This window comes from Dendropsophus ebraccatus, chromosome 1, assembly GCF_027789765.1.
Source record: "Dendropsophus ebraccatus isolate aDenEbr1 chromosome 1, aDenEbr1.pat, whole genome shotgun sequence".
Lineage (NCBI taxonomy): Eukaryota > Metazoa > Chordata > Amphibia > Anura > Hylidae > Dendropsophus > Dendropsophus ebraccatus.
This window is the reverse complement of record NC_091454.1, coordinates 213,026,747-213,041,629: the sequence shown is the minus strand read 5'-3', so window position 1 is coordinate 213,041,629 and position 14,883 is coordinate 213,026,747. Positions and strand designations below refer to the sequence as shown.

At 45.5% G+C, this 14,883-nt stretch overlaps 1 protein-coding gene across 1 annotated transcript; it reads left to right on the top strand.

The window, feature by feature from the left end:
* Positions 1-258: 258 nt before the first annotated feature.
* Positions 259-13,634, top strand: FARSA (phenylalanyl-tRNA synthetase subunit alpha). Its single transcript, XM_069976017.1, has 13 exons — positions 259-441; positions 1,627-1,764; positions 3,399-3,497; positions 4,167-4,285; positions 5,529-5,621; positions 5,705-5,833; positions 5,923-6,038; positions 6,135-6,219; positions 6,546-6,645; positions 7,999-8,167; positions 9,040-9,117; positions 12,065-12,179; positions 13,284-13,634. The coding sequence occupies exons 1-13, from the start codon at positions 268-270 to the stop codon at positions 13,387-13,389; spliced, it is 1,521 nt and encodes a 506-aa protein (XP_069832118.1). The 5' UTR covers positions 259-267; the 3' UTR covers positions 13,390-13,634.
* Positions 13,635-14,883: the final 1,249 nt, after the last annotated feature.

The following is a 14,883-nucleotide window of genomic DNA, read 5'->3' as shown; positions in this document are numbered from 1 at the left end:
AGCAATACTAGTTTTATTCATTGACAGTAAACACAGGTACTTACCCCACAGCACACCCCTGCCGAGCTTCTATATATCATTCTGAGAGTGAATATACAGAGAGGCGCCGCCAGAGGGAGCTGTGTGCTCACAACACAGCGCATTGGAAGACAGCTGATAAGAGGAGCAAGATGGCGGACGATAGGAATCACGTGATAGTAATGAAGAGTACCAAGATGGCGCGCACTCGCAAAGCATTGTGGACGCGTTGACGGCCGCTTCCGGCGCATGCGCAGCAGGGAAGCCGGCAGCATGGCTGATAACACAGTAGCGGAGGCGCTGCTCCAGAAACTGCAAGATGGAGAGTGCGGGGGACTGGACAGCCTGGAGCTGGCGGGGGCTCTGGGGGTGGATCACCAGCAGGTGGTCGGGGCAGTCAAGAGTCTGCAGTCCCTGGGAGAGGTGAGACGGTCTGCATGATGCAATCACGGGGAAACAGATGGCTGCTATGGGACTACAACTCCCGGCATGCCTGGCAATGCGTTACAGGGCCGCGCCTGCTGGGACTTGTAGTTCTGGGAGTGACGTGCTAAGTTGTATAGATGTGCATAGTAGGCAATATTAGTCAGGCTTATAGAGAGGAAGTCTCCCATGTCCTCCTCACTATTCACTGACAGCAAGCAGAGATCCTACACACAGGAGGGGAACAGTATAAGGAATGGGTGAATTAAAGGGGTAATCCAGCGAAAATCTCTGTCGTTCAATTAAACTGGTTTAAAAAAATTATATAGATTTGTAGTTTAAAAATCTTCAGTCTTCCAGTACTTATCAGCTGCTGTATGTCCTACAGGAAGTGGTGTATTCATTCCAGTCTGACACAGTAGCAGAGTAGAAGCAAATTCACATAGAAAACCTCTCCTGCTATGGACAGAGGTGGCAGCAGAGAGCACTGTGTCAGACTGGAGAGAATATGCCACTTCCTGCAGGGCATACAGCAGCTGATAAGTACTGGAAGACTAAAGATTTTAAAATAGAAGTAAATTACAAATCTATATAACTTTCTGATACCAATTGATTTGAAAGAAACAGACTTTTGCTGGAGTTCCCCTTTAAAGAGACGGTCTCTAAAAGGTTTTGTATTTGGTAGGTAACTGGATATATGTGTATATAGGGGAATGGACGCCTATTCAATAGAAACCGATTGATCAGATCTTTCCTGTGTGTGACAGACCTGGAGGTAGGAGGATAGACGGACAGTTTACATGTGTTCATTCCTCTAAAGCAGGGGTAGGGAACCGTGGCTCTCCAGCTGTTGCAGAACTACAACTCCCATCATGCCTGGACAGCCTTCGGCTGTCCAGGCATGATGGGAGTTGTAGTTTTGCAACAATTAAAGAGCCAAGGTTCCCTACCCCTGCTCTACAGTGTGCACATATATGTCTGTTACATAGCTCAGCATTCATGTATGTAGGAGACGACCTGTTCTGGGGTCTAGGAAGGCCGGGATGTAACAGCGATGATCACAGCAGCCGTGCAGGTTGTCACCCAGCTTTTCCAGGATCGGACAAACCACATGACTGGAGGCAGGGGTGTGGGGATGAGGGTGTATGCCGTCTCATGCCGCCATCTTTGTCGTCTTTCCCACAGATAATCGAGGCGGAGCAGAGGTCCAGCAAGAAATGGGAGCTGAGCTCGGAGGGTGAGGAGATCGCAGAGAGCGGCAGTCAGGAGGTGCGGGTGTTCCAGAGCTTACCCAAGGAGGGGCTGCTGCAGAGCGAGCTGATGGTGAGTGTGGTCTGCCGATCCCTGACAGGGGAAAATGACAACTACTCTGGGCAGGGTGATCATAGAGGAAGTGTGTGTATACATCCTCTAAAGCAATGGTCCCCAATCTCTGCTACTACAGTTATTGCGACCATTGGGGAGTCACATGTTGTAAGCTTGGTCACTGGAAACTTCTAGAATAGGACCAAACAGTAAGGGCCCTATTACACGGAGCGATAATTGGCTGAATCGGGACGATTATTGTTTTGTGTAATAGAGACAGAGATCAACCGATTAGACCTATAATCGTCGGGCGCTGACCACGCATTGCTATGTGCAATAGCGACGCATGGCTGACGATTGCTCGGACACCTGATACCTTACCGCTGCCGGTCTTCTCTCCTGTGCTCCGCAGCTTCTGAGCGGTCTGTCAGCTGACAGACCACTTAGGGCCCTATTCCATCGGACGATTATCGTTTGCATAATCATTAACGATCTCAAACGACCGCTATTGCGAAAGACCTGAAAACATTCAGTCATTTCCATGGAACGATAATCGTTACTTATGATCGTAATTGCGTTCGCTTCTCTTCGTTATTTATTCGCTATTGCGTTCATATCTACTGTGAACGATCGAACGATGTCTTATTCAATGTGAACGAGTTGCGAACGTTTTGCGAACGAGCAACGATAAAAATAGGTCCAGGTCTTATAAAGCGATCAACGATTTCTCATTCGGTCGTTAATCGTTAACTGCATTTCAACCGAACGATTATCGTTTAGATTCGAACGATTTAACGATAATCTGAACAATAATCGTCCGGTGGAATAGGGCTCTTAGCCAATCACAGGTCAGCTGACACACCGCTCAGATGCTGCTGCGGCCAGGATCGGGAAGCTGCGGAGCACAGGAGAGAAGACCGGTAAGGTGTCAGGTGTTTGGGCAAGGGCTGTATGGACATCACTAAAGATGTCCATGCAGCCCTTACTGCCTGATTATCAGATCGTCTAAGGGTCCGTTTACACAGAAAGATTATCTGCCAAAGATTTAAAGCCAAAGCCAGAAACAGACTATAAACAGAGATCAGGTCATAAAGGAAAGACTGAAATTTTTCCTCTTTTCATGACCTGATCTCTGTTTATAGTCTGTTTCTGGCTTTGGCTTTAAATCTTTGGCAGATCTGTCAGATAATCTTTCTGTGTAAACGGACCCTAATAGGTCCAGTAAACGAGCACCAATCTAGCAGATCGGCGCTCGTTTAGTAAAATGATTGGGCCGTAGTCGGCACATGTAATAGGACCCTAAGATTGGGGTGTAGTACCAGCAGCAACCTATGGGGATGTGTGGCGCTGCCTGTATGGAAATAGAAATCACTGATTACTAATAGTGGCCAATGAGCGATTGTTCTTGCTCATTCATCAACACACCAATGTCAGATGACACCTAAAGGTGACCGCACTGTATACATACAGTATTGTGTGTTCTTAGTAGAAACATAACATCTGCCCTGTATACAGTACGTGTGACTATAACCTTATGGTAGGTAGACACATTCATAAATCTGTAATGGAGTTGTATAAGCCATGAGGTCACTGTATATAGAGGGATGTGTGCAGGTTATGACATGAGCCCCTCTTATTTGTTTTCCCTACAGAAACTCCCCATAGCCAAGGTGGGCTTCAGCAAAGCCATGTCCAATCGCTGGATCAAGCTGGATAAAGCAGCGGAGGGAGGAGCCCGTGTGTTCAGGACGGTGAGACTGTCTGTACTAGATCGCTAGTTATCTGTGGATGTTACCCATGTGATGGACGTCTGCCCTGTTTATTTATCTCCCCCTGTGAAACTATTGGATATAGGGTCTGTGCTGGAGTATTGGAGGAGACCAGACCCTGGTGAGAGCTTAAAGGGCTATTCCACTTAAACATAACTTTTTGATATGTTGCTGCCCATGGTGAGATTAACATTTCTTTCCATACTTATTATCTATTCAGTCTGCTTCCCCCAATTCTCAGCTGCTGCTTTCTGCTGAAAACACAAAAATCTGTGTGTGAGCTTTTCTCTTGTCTTGTCTTGTCTGCCCCTATCTTCTGAGACGTCTAATATAAACAAGTCCCTGGCAGGATGTATTACAAAGAAGCTCCCATGTCACAGATAAAGGCAAATAAGGGACTTGTTTACATCAGCCGTCTCAGAAGGGAGGGGGAGAAAGAGACAAAGGCTCACACACAGATTTTTGTGTCTTCAGCAGCAAGCAGCAGCTGAGAACTGGGGGAAGGAGACTGAATAGATAATAACAAGTATGGAAGGAATTGTTACTCTCGCCAAGGGTAGCAACATATCAAAAGTTATATATGAGTGGAATACCCCTTTAATCCAGGATGGCGACATTACTGACCAACCAGTGTGTCTCCTCGTTACTCAGGTGGATACAGTGGAGGACACAGTTAAGGAAAAGCTGCAGCTCATCCTGCAAGGAAAGTCAGACAGTGTGAATGAGAAGGACAAGAGTGAGCTGAAGAAGAGGAAGCTGCTCAATGAAGTGTAAGTGTCATCTGTCTGCCAGAAGAGCGCCATCCATGGGGACCTCAACTGAGCAAAACCTTTGACATGGCAAAGTGACAGGGACACACAAGAACTCCCCAACGGTTTATTTCTCCCGTACGGCCCCCATCATCCCCACCCACAGTAACATTACGCCCAGGCTGTGGCTTATCTCTCCTAGATCCAAGGAGTCACCAGTGATTTACCATCACCTCCTGACCCCCTCTCCACTGACATCGTCAGTTGGGAGAGCGAGCGGCGGGTACAGCTCACAAAAGTATAAAGCGTATGGCAACCTTTACTGCAATGAAACAAATTCTTATACAGCTACACTGATAGGGATACTGTAAAAGTCCAGATTATATGAATAGAGGGACTACTGGTTGGCAAGGAATTGCTGGACCCCATACCCTTTTCACATAGAGTTTAGTTTTATCTGGTGGTCTATGTCTGCATTCTCTACTTCCTCCACCAGGGGGCAGTGCAGTACCTTCCATTATACAGGCATACTTCAGCAGTGTCCCTGTGTTACCCTTCACATACACAGAAGAAATCTCCTTATGTAATGTCTCTATAATATATAGATATGCTGATTATCCGCACTGCCGCATACATTTCATCCCTTGTTACCTAATCTTGGATTATTTTTTTTAGTTATTGTATAATAGACTTTACCAAAGCTGTAGAGCTATGCCTGGTAAATAATGGAGAGGATATGGTGCTCAGCCCCCACCAATCTGAAGAGAGTCCTGGAGAATCACTTTAACCCTTTAAGACAGGGATGGTGAACCTCCGGCCCTCCAGCTGTTGCAAACCAACAATCCCCATCATTGACACGCTACAGCTTTGGCTTTACAGGCATGATGGGAATTGTAGTTTTGCAACAGCTAAAGGCAAGTTTGTTACTTGTGCCTTAGATGCCACAGTATGAAAAGGGTTAAACCTATGAGACTATAGGGGAGATTTATCAAACTGGTGTAAAGTAGAACTGGCTCAGTTGCCCCTAGCAACCAATCAGATTCCACCTTTCACTTCCCAAAGAATCTGTGAGGAATGAAAGGTGGAATCTGATTGGTTGCTAGGGGCAACTGAGCCAGTTCTACTTTACACCAGTTTGATAAATCTCCCCCTGTAAGTCCAATCGCGGTCAGTACAGTCAGTGCTGCAGTATATAGCATGGGGCAGGGAAGGTCCGCCCTGGCCTGTAGTATTGGTGGAATAATGATATATTATCTGTATTCAGGACCATTAAAACCTACTGGGTGACGAAGGGTAAAGGCTTTAGCACAAGTATTACCAAGCAGGAGACGGACCTGACCCCAGAGATGATCGCCAGGTAATCCCCTCACGTCTTACGCACAAGTAACGTCCGCTCCCTCAGGTCTTTCTCGCTCACATACCCGATTTTACCATTTCCAGTGGTTCTTGGAGGGACAAGAAGTTCAAGGCGTATAATTTCAATGCGTTGGGAGTGATGCCGGAGTGCGGGCACCTGCACCCCCTGCTGAAGGTGCGCACACAGTTCAGACAGATCTTCTTGGAGATGGGGTGAGTGACGCCTTGTCCTCCATGTCCCATATGTCACCCGTTATGGCTGTCCTGTGTATACGAGGCTCCATTATACGTCTCTTCTCCAGATTTACAGAGATGCCGACCAATAACTTCATAGAGAGCTCCTTCTGGAACTTTGACGCTTTGTTCCAACCTCAGCAGCATCCGGCCAGGGACCAGCACGACACCTTCTTCCTGCAGGGTCAGTATCGGGGGGCAGAGGGGGGGCACAGCCAACACCACCACAGTGGGGACTTAGTTTCTGTGAAACTAAAAGTTATTGTTCTATTTATTTCAGATCCAGCGATGGCCTCAGAATTCCCTATGGATTATCTAGAGAGAGTGAAGAAAGTTCATTCTGAGGGTGGATATGGGTCACAAGGGTGAGAGAATGAGGTTATTTTATGTACTTGTTATGGGAGGGACAGACTCAATGTCACATGGCTCCTCCTTCTTGTCTGTGTCACCCTGTGGTGGGAGGAGCAGACCATGTCACATAGCCTGTGTCACCCTGTGGTGGGAGGAGCAGACCATGTCACATAGCCTCTCCCACCTGTCTGTCACCCTGTGGTGAGAGGGGCATACTCCATGTCACATAGCTCCTCCCACCTGTCTGTGTCACAATGTGCTGGGAAGAGCAGACACCAGGTCACATAGCAAACTTTAGATAATGTAACTTAACCAAACCTATATAATTAACCCATTGCAGGTATAAATATGACTGGAGTATAAATGAGGCCAAGAAGAATATCCTGAGGACTCACACCACAGCGGTCAGTGCTCGGATGCTCTACAAACTCGCTCAGCAGGTAATTTTAGCAGCTTTAGTGTTGTCTGCAGTAAAGCGGCTTTTTCTCCCATTGCAGATATATATATACACTCACCGGCCACTTTATTAGGTACACCTGTCCAACTGCACGTTACCACTTAATTTCTAATCAGCCAATCACATGGCGGCAACTCAGTGCATTTAGGCATATAGACATGGTCAAGACAATCTCCTGCAGTTCAAACCGAGCATCAGTATGGGGAAGAAAGGTGATTTGAGTGCCTTTGAACGTGGCATGGTTGTTGGTGCCAGAAGGGCTGGTCTGAGTATTTCAGAAACTGCTGATCTACTGGGATTTTCACGCACAACCATCTCTAGGGTTTACAGAGAATGGTCCGAAAAAGAAAAAACATCCAGTGAGCGGCAATGGGCGGAAATGCCTTGTTGATGCCAGAGGTCAGAGGAGAATGGGCAGACTGGTTCCAGCTGATAGAAAGGCAACAGTGACTCAAATAGCCAACCGTTACAACCAAGGTAGGCAGAAGAGCATCTCTGAACGCACAGTACCTCCAACTTTGAGGCAGATGGGCTACAGCAGCAGAAGACCACACCGGGTGCCACTCCTTTCAGCTAAGAACAGGAAACTGAGGCTACAATTTGCACAAGCTCATCGAAATTGGAAAGTAGAAGATTGGAAAAACGTTGCCTGGTCTGATGAGTCTCGATTTCTGCTGCGACATTTGGATGGTAGGGTCAGAATTTGGCGTCAACAACATGAAAGCATGGATCCATCCTGCCTTGTATCAACGGTTCAGGCTGGTGGTGGTGGTGTCATGGTGTGGGGAATATTTTCTTGGCACTCTTTGGGCCCCTTGGTACCAATTGAGCATCGTTGCAACGCCACAGCCTATCTGAGTATTGTTGCTGACCATGTCCATCCCTTTATGACCACAATGTACCCAACATCTGATGGCTACTTTCAGCAGGATAATGCGCCATGTCATAAAGCTAGAATCATCTCAGACTGGTTTCTTGAACATGACAATGAGTTCACTGTACTCCAATGGCCTCCACAGTCACCAGATCTCAATCCAATAGAGCATCTTTGGGATGTGGTGGAACGGGAGATTCGCATCATGGATGTGCAGCCGACAAATCTGCGGCAACTGTGTGATGCTATCATGTCAATATGGACCAAAATCTCTGAGGAAGCTTCCAGCACCTTGTTGTATCTATGCCACGAAGAATTGAGGCAGTTCTGAAGGCAAAAGGGGGTCCAACCGGTTACTAGCATGGTGTACCTAATAAAGTGGCCGGTGAGTGTATATGTATATATATATATATTTATTTGTATCCTGTTGCTAATGTTTCTCTTTCTTTCCCTGTCTTGTAGAAGGAGTTCACTGCTGTGAAATATTTCTCCATTGACAGAGTGTTCAGGAATGAGACTCTGGATGCCACCCATCTAGCTGAATTTCACCAGATAGAAGGTGTCGTGGCCGACTATGGACTCACCCTAGGAGACCTCATGGGAGTCCTCAAGGAATTCTTCACTAAACTTGGTATGTAGGAGACTAACTATATCCGCTGTGCATGTTACTTATAATACTAAGGACAGGAAAATGACAGTGTAGCACTGTAATGAAAAGGGCCTAAATGGTTTTGATAGGTGGTTATCACTTTAACACATGCCGCCAAGTAGTCATATAAAGTGTAGCTTTATGTACAACAATATAACTACTAAATTACTGCCTCCTATGTACAAGAATATAATTACTATAATACTGCTCCTATATACAAGAATATAACTACTATAATACTGCTCCTATGTACAAGAATATAACTACTATAATACTGCCTCCTATATACAGGAATATAACTACTATAATACTGCTCCTATATACAAGAATATAACTACTATAATACTGCCTCCTATATACAAGAATATAATTACTATAATACTGCTCCTATATACAAGAATATAACTACTATAATACTGCTCCCTATATACAGTAATATAACTACTATAATACTGCTCCCTATATACAGGGATATAACTACTATAATACTGCTCCTATATACAAGAATATAACTACTATAATACTGCTCCCTATATACAGTAATATAACTACTATAATACTGCTCCTATATACAAGAATATAACTACTATAATACTGCTCCTATATACAAGACTATAACTACTATAATACTGCCCCATATACAAGAATATAACTACTATAATACTGCTCCTATATACAGGGATATAACTACTATAATACTGCTCCTATATACAAGAATATAATATTATAATACTGCATGATATAATCTGAAAACTTTCCTCCTGGTTCAGTTTTTGCAGCTGTCAGGGAAACCTGGGGCAGGATTATTTTTCTTCTTTCTGCATCTGCCATATATTAATTATAGTTCCTTCCAGGAATCACTAAACTGCGTTTCAAGCCTGCGTATAATCCTTACACCGAGCCGAGCATGGAGGTCTTCAGCTACCATGAAGGTCAGCATCTATTGCCTGCTATATGTATATAATCACAGCAGTGCTGATCTGCCGGTGTGTAAAGAATACTTTGATATACTTCACATTAGGATACAGTGCACACCTCTACTGCCGCTTCCCCGCCTCCACAGTGCACACCTCTACTGCCGCTGCCCCGCCTCCACAGTGCACACCTCTACTGCCGCTGCCCCTCCTCCACAGTGCACACCTCTACTGCCGCTGCCCCGCCTCCACAGTGCACACCTCTACTGCCGCTGCCCCTCCTCCACAGTGCACACCTCTACTGCCGCTGCCCCTCCTCCACAGTGCACACCTCTACTGCCGCTGCCCCGCCTCCACAGTGCACACCTCTACTGCCGCTGCCCCGCCTCCACAGTGCACACTTCTACTGCCGCTGCCCCGCCTCCACAGTGCACACTTCTACTGCCGCTGCTCCGCCTCACAGTGCACACTTCTACTGCCGCTGCCCCGCCTCCACAGTGCACACTTCTACTGCCGCTGCCCCGCCTCCACAGTGCACACTTCTACTGCCGCTGCCCCGCCTCCACAGTGCACACCTCTACTGCCGCTGCCCCGCCTCCACAGTGCACACCTCTACTGCCGCTGCCCCTCCTCCACAGTGCACACCTCTACTGCCGCTGCCCCTCCTCCACAGTGCACACCACTACTGCCGCTGCCCCTCCTCCACAGTGCACACCACTACTGCCGCTGCCCCGCCTCCACAGTGCACACCACTACTGCCGCTGCCCCGCCTCCACAGTGCACACCACTACTGCTGCCGCCCCGCCTCCACAGTGCTCACCTCTACTGCCGCTGCTCCATGGCCTCACAGTTGAATGCAGTCTCCTATTCATTCTTTGTAAAGCTCTTCTTTCTGCAGCAGCAGCACTTCTGTTTCCCTCATCAGCCGGGCCTCCCTGGTGTCACTACCGCCCCTGGATGCACATTATGTAAACAACATCTGTATCTAATCCTCCCTACCCGCTGTATCCTCTCCAGGCAATATGCTCCTTGCTCCCCCCCCATCTGTAATTTGGGGATTAAATCCAGTTACATAATACAAAGCTGCTTACAGTGCAGACCCCGTTATCCGTCCTGCATCATCAACAACAACCGCAGCGGCCCGGGGTCATCACCTCATCTACATCCTACACAGGACCCTGTCATCAAAGGGGTTTCTGGGAATTGTTACGACACCGGATGCTGCAGAAATTAAAAAAAATATACAACACTCAATCTGCTGACATTTAGACTTACAATTCCTTCCATACTTGTTATCTATTCAGTCTCCTTCCCCCAGTTCTCATGCGTTATCCGGGTTGAGAAAAACATGTCCGCTTTCTTCCAGGATGAGCACCACTTTTGCTCTCAGTTTAAGTGTTTATTTTGCTGCTCAGTTTTATTGTAGTGAATGAAACTGAATTGTAATACCGCACACAACCTGAGGACATGGGGTGGTGCTGTTTTTGGAAGTAGCTGTGTTTTCTTTCTAACTCTGGATAACCTCCTTTTAAAGGGGTATTCCACGCAAACATAACTTTACATATGTTGCTACCGCCCATGGTGATTCGGCCGATTATCGCTCCGTGAAATAGAGACAACGATCAGCCGATGATCGCTGTCATCGGCTGATCGTTAATATAGGTTAGGACCTAAATTTGCCGGGCACCGACCGCGCACCGCTACGTGGAATAGCGGTGCGCGGCCGGTGACTGACAATATACATTACCTATGCAGGGTGCAGGGCTCCTCTTCTCCTGTTTCTCCCGGGTTCCGCACGCTCCTCCAGCGTCAGGGCGGCCTGTCTCAGCTCAGGTTCCTCAAACAATCACTCAGGCCGCTCAGCTAATCGCTGGCCGCGGAGGTCCCGGCCAGTGATTGGCTGAGTGGCCTGTCAGCTGAGACAGGCCGCCCTGACGCTGGAGGAGCGCGCAGAACCCAGGAGAAGAGGAGCCCTGCACCCTGCATAGGTAATGTATACAAGTTGAGCTAGGGCTGCAAGGACATCGGTAACTATGTCCCTGCACCCTTGTTTAACGATAATCGGGCCGTGGAATGGGCCCAGTAAACGAGCGCCAATCTAGCAGATCGGCGCTCCTTTATCGGGCCCCATCGGCCCGTGAAATACAGGATTAACAATTCCTACCATACTTGTTATTATCTATTCAGTCTCCTTCCCCCAGTTCTCAGCTGCTGCTTTCTGCTAAAAACATAAAAATCTGTGTGAGCCTTTCTCTGTCTCCTCCCCTCTCCCTTCTGAAACAGCTGATGTAAACAAGTCCCTGACTGGCTTTATCTGCAACATTGTAGCTTCTTTGTAATGCTGTGAGGGTTATTCTGAGGTCAAGTTGCTAATAAACTCACTGTGATTAACCCTCCCACTATTACAAAGAAGCTACAATGTTGCAGATAAAGCCTGCCAGGGACTTGTTTACATCAGCCATCTCAGAAGGGAGGGGGGAGGAGACAGAGAAAAGCTCACACACAGATTTTTGTGTTTTCATCAGAAAGCAGCAGCTTAAAACTGAGGGATGGAGACTGAATAGATAATAAGTATGGAAGGAATTGTCAGTCTTACCATGTGCAGCAACATATCAAAAGTTATGTATGAGTGGAATAGCCCTTCACACGAAGATCTGCAGCAGATTTGATGGCACAGATTTTAAGTTGCATATTCAAAGCAAATCTGCGCCATCAAAGCTACTGCAGATCCTCTACGTGTGAACACACCCTTAAGGTGAATGATGTTTTCCACTGTGGAAAACCTGCAGGTTGACAGCACCAAATCAGGCAGTTTTTCAGGACCGCTGGTTGTGGCCTGAATGGTGGTGGTTCAGATAATCAGCACACGGGATATCTCACAGAACGGATTATGAAGGGATTATGGGTAATTGTGTCTGGCCCTTAATTTGCAGACATCATATGTGTGTGAACTCTTCCCTTATAGGCTTAAAGAAATGGGTGGAGGTCGGTAACTCCGGAGTCTTCCGGCCAGAAATGCTGCTCCCCATGGGTCTTCCTGAGGGAGTGTCGGTCATCGCGTGGGGTCTGTCCCTGGAGAGGTAAGTGGGGGTTAATAATGATGATGGTGAAGGTAATGGATAATTCATTTAGGTACCGCAGACGGCTGGGTGGATTACCTGCTATCTGACTGCTGACCTCCCCAGTCATTAGCTGTTCCCACGTTAATCTGATCCGTTTAGTGTAAATGTGTCCTGTCTGCGGCCATATGCCTCCTGTCGTGTAAACATGTTATCAAGTGCAGACACATAAGTGACTGTCATCATGTGACCCCATGGGGGCGACAGCATTTCTAGATTTGACGTGCTGACAATGTGTCTCCATTAGTCCATACTATGTATGGCCACCTTTTTATTTTGAATCTAGGGAATCCAAAAAGTAAAGTATCCAGGATGACAAAAACATGTCCGCTTTCTTCCAGAAACAGCATTACTCTTGTCCTCAGTTTGGGTGTGGTATTGCTGCTGAGCACCGTTGAAGTGAGCTGAGTATACCACACACAGCCTGAGGACCTGTTTTTTTCTTTTAAGAAAGCAGCCATGACTTACCAATCATGGATAAGCCCTTTAAGCAACTTTTTTTAAATCAGTATTTAGAGTTCTAGGCAGAACTGTTTCCATGGTTACAGACTACAAATTAACCTTGACTGTAGTCAGATCGTGCAGTCATGTTTATATTCTCTGCTCCTAACCCATAAGGGGAGTGGCACATGAGTGCAGGATTCAGACTACGTAGTGGGCAGTCGGTAACTATGAAGTGCATTGGTCAACAAAGGAGCTGTAGATATGACCAGTGGCATACCTACCATGGTGGCAGCTGGTACGGAGCCTGTGCGGCAGAGGGACCCGTGCCCCTACTGGCAACGTGGGGTCTGCCTCTATGGTGCCACAAAATTTACAGTCTACCCCCACCCCCACCCCCCACCCCGCCTTTTTTTTTTTTTTTTTTGCTATCAGCCCCCATGAATCCTTGCTCCTGCCCTGTGTAAAACAATAGAGCGTTTTATTTGCAACTTTTTAACTTCACTTCTCATGCTGTGCAGTTTTTTTTTTTTCATTCCAGTTTTCATTGTGCAAAATGTATCGTACTGTTACGTCATTTTATTATTTTTATATATATATATATTTTTTTTTATACTCTTTCAGGCCAACAATGATAAAGTACGGCATCAATAACATCAGGGAGCTGGTAGGACATAAGGTTAACCTGCAGATGGTATATGACAGCCCTATATGCCGACTGGACTCGTAGTGGGAGGATCCCGAGTATTTTGTATTTCTATATCCTCTGGCTCTGTACCTGCCGTGTGGACCGCTCCACGATGACGACTCCATGCCGCAGATTTATTACAACCTCCTGTCAATGGGGCTTCTAGGAAATCTTTCTTGAGACTTGTACAGTTGTCCAGAATGTATGGTTTTACACTGTTTGTAGTCGTAGATTTTTTTATAAAAGATTCCAACCTTTATATATATATATATATATATATATATATATATATATATATATATATATATATATATATATATATATATATATATATATATATATATATATATATAAATAATCTACCATTTTCAAGGAACACTTCTGAAAAAGCGGCTGCACTGTGTTATATCCAGGGGGGCAGTGCCTGATATATATTCAGCCTTCGGCTGTCCAGGAATGATGGGAGTTGTAGTTTTGTAACAGCTGGAGGAGTGTAGTGTTCACCATCAGTGTATAAGTTTTTGCAGGAGTGTTCCTTTAAGTACAGCTGGTTATATCAGCGTGGAGGGTGCAGGATATATTTATTTATATACATTATTAGGACCTCATCCTTTATCACTCTGACCGCTGGTTCTGGGTTTAGTACAAGGGAATATTGCAGAGATGACTATATACTGAAGCTGCTTTGTCACTATGCGAGTTGTCATGAAATAAAAACATTTTGCCGGTATTCATTGACTTAATTTTATTTATTTTTGCATAAAAATTATTGTGCGTCCAGGTTATAAAGGCTCCTCTACATAGGTCTAGTACAGAAACTGACTGTGCAATGGAGGATGCTCCTCTACTAACTAACAAGGGGGAGCTATGTCATATGGAGTAACAGAAATAGAGCATTAACATTATATATATATATATATATATATATATATATATATATATATATATAAATTATACACTATGTGTGTGTGTGTGTATAATATATATATATATATATATATATATATGTGTGTGTGTGTGTGTGTATATATATATATATATATATATATATATATATATATATATATATATATATATTGACACAGACTGCAAATGGGCTATACCTAATATGTACCGGTTGTAAAAAAGGAAAAACACTTTTGTCAGAGACATTTCATAGATATTTATTGGTCAGGGCCTGAGTGTTCACACTCCTCTCCCCAGACCCCATAGACTTGCATTGAAAGTCCGTCTAGGTCATGTGACACAGAGCCAGGAGTGAATGCACTGCTAATCGGTTGGGGCCTGAGTGTTCCGACCAATCAGGAGAATGAGTCGGGAGAAATCCACCCAAAAATGCATTCACACCTGGGTCTGTAATATAATATATATTAAAAAAAAAATTTTTTTGATGGTGGCCATTTAAAGGGATTGTCCAGGGTTGAAAAAAAACATAGCTGCTTTCTTCCAGAAAGAGTGCCACTCCTGTACTCGGTTTGTGTGTGGTATTGCAGTACCATTAAAGTGAATATTGCTGATTTGTAATAACACAAACAA

Bases quoted from the DNA above. Each gene is read 5' to 3' on its own strand.
- FARSA (XM_069976017.1), top strand. From the start codon at position 268: ATGCGCAGCAGGGAAGCCGGCAGCATGGCTGATAACACAGTAGCGGAG. The intron at 6,220-6,545 runs GTGAGAGAATGA...AACCCATTGCAG, and splicing joins GGTGGATATGGGTCACAAGG to GTATAAATATGACTGGAGTA. The intron at 9,118-12,064 runs GTCAGCATCTAT...CTTCCCTTATAG, and splicing joins GGTCTTCAGCTACCATGAAG to GCTTAAAGAAATGGGTGGAG.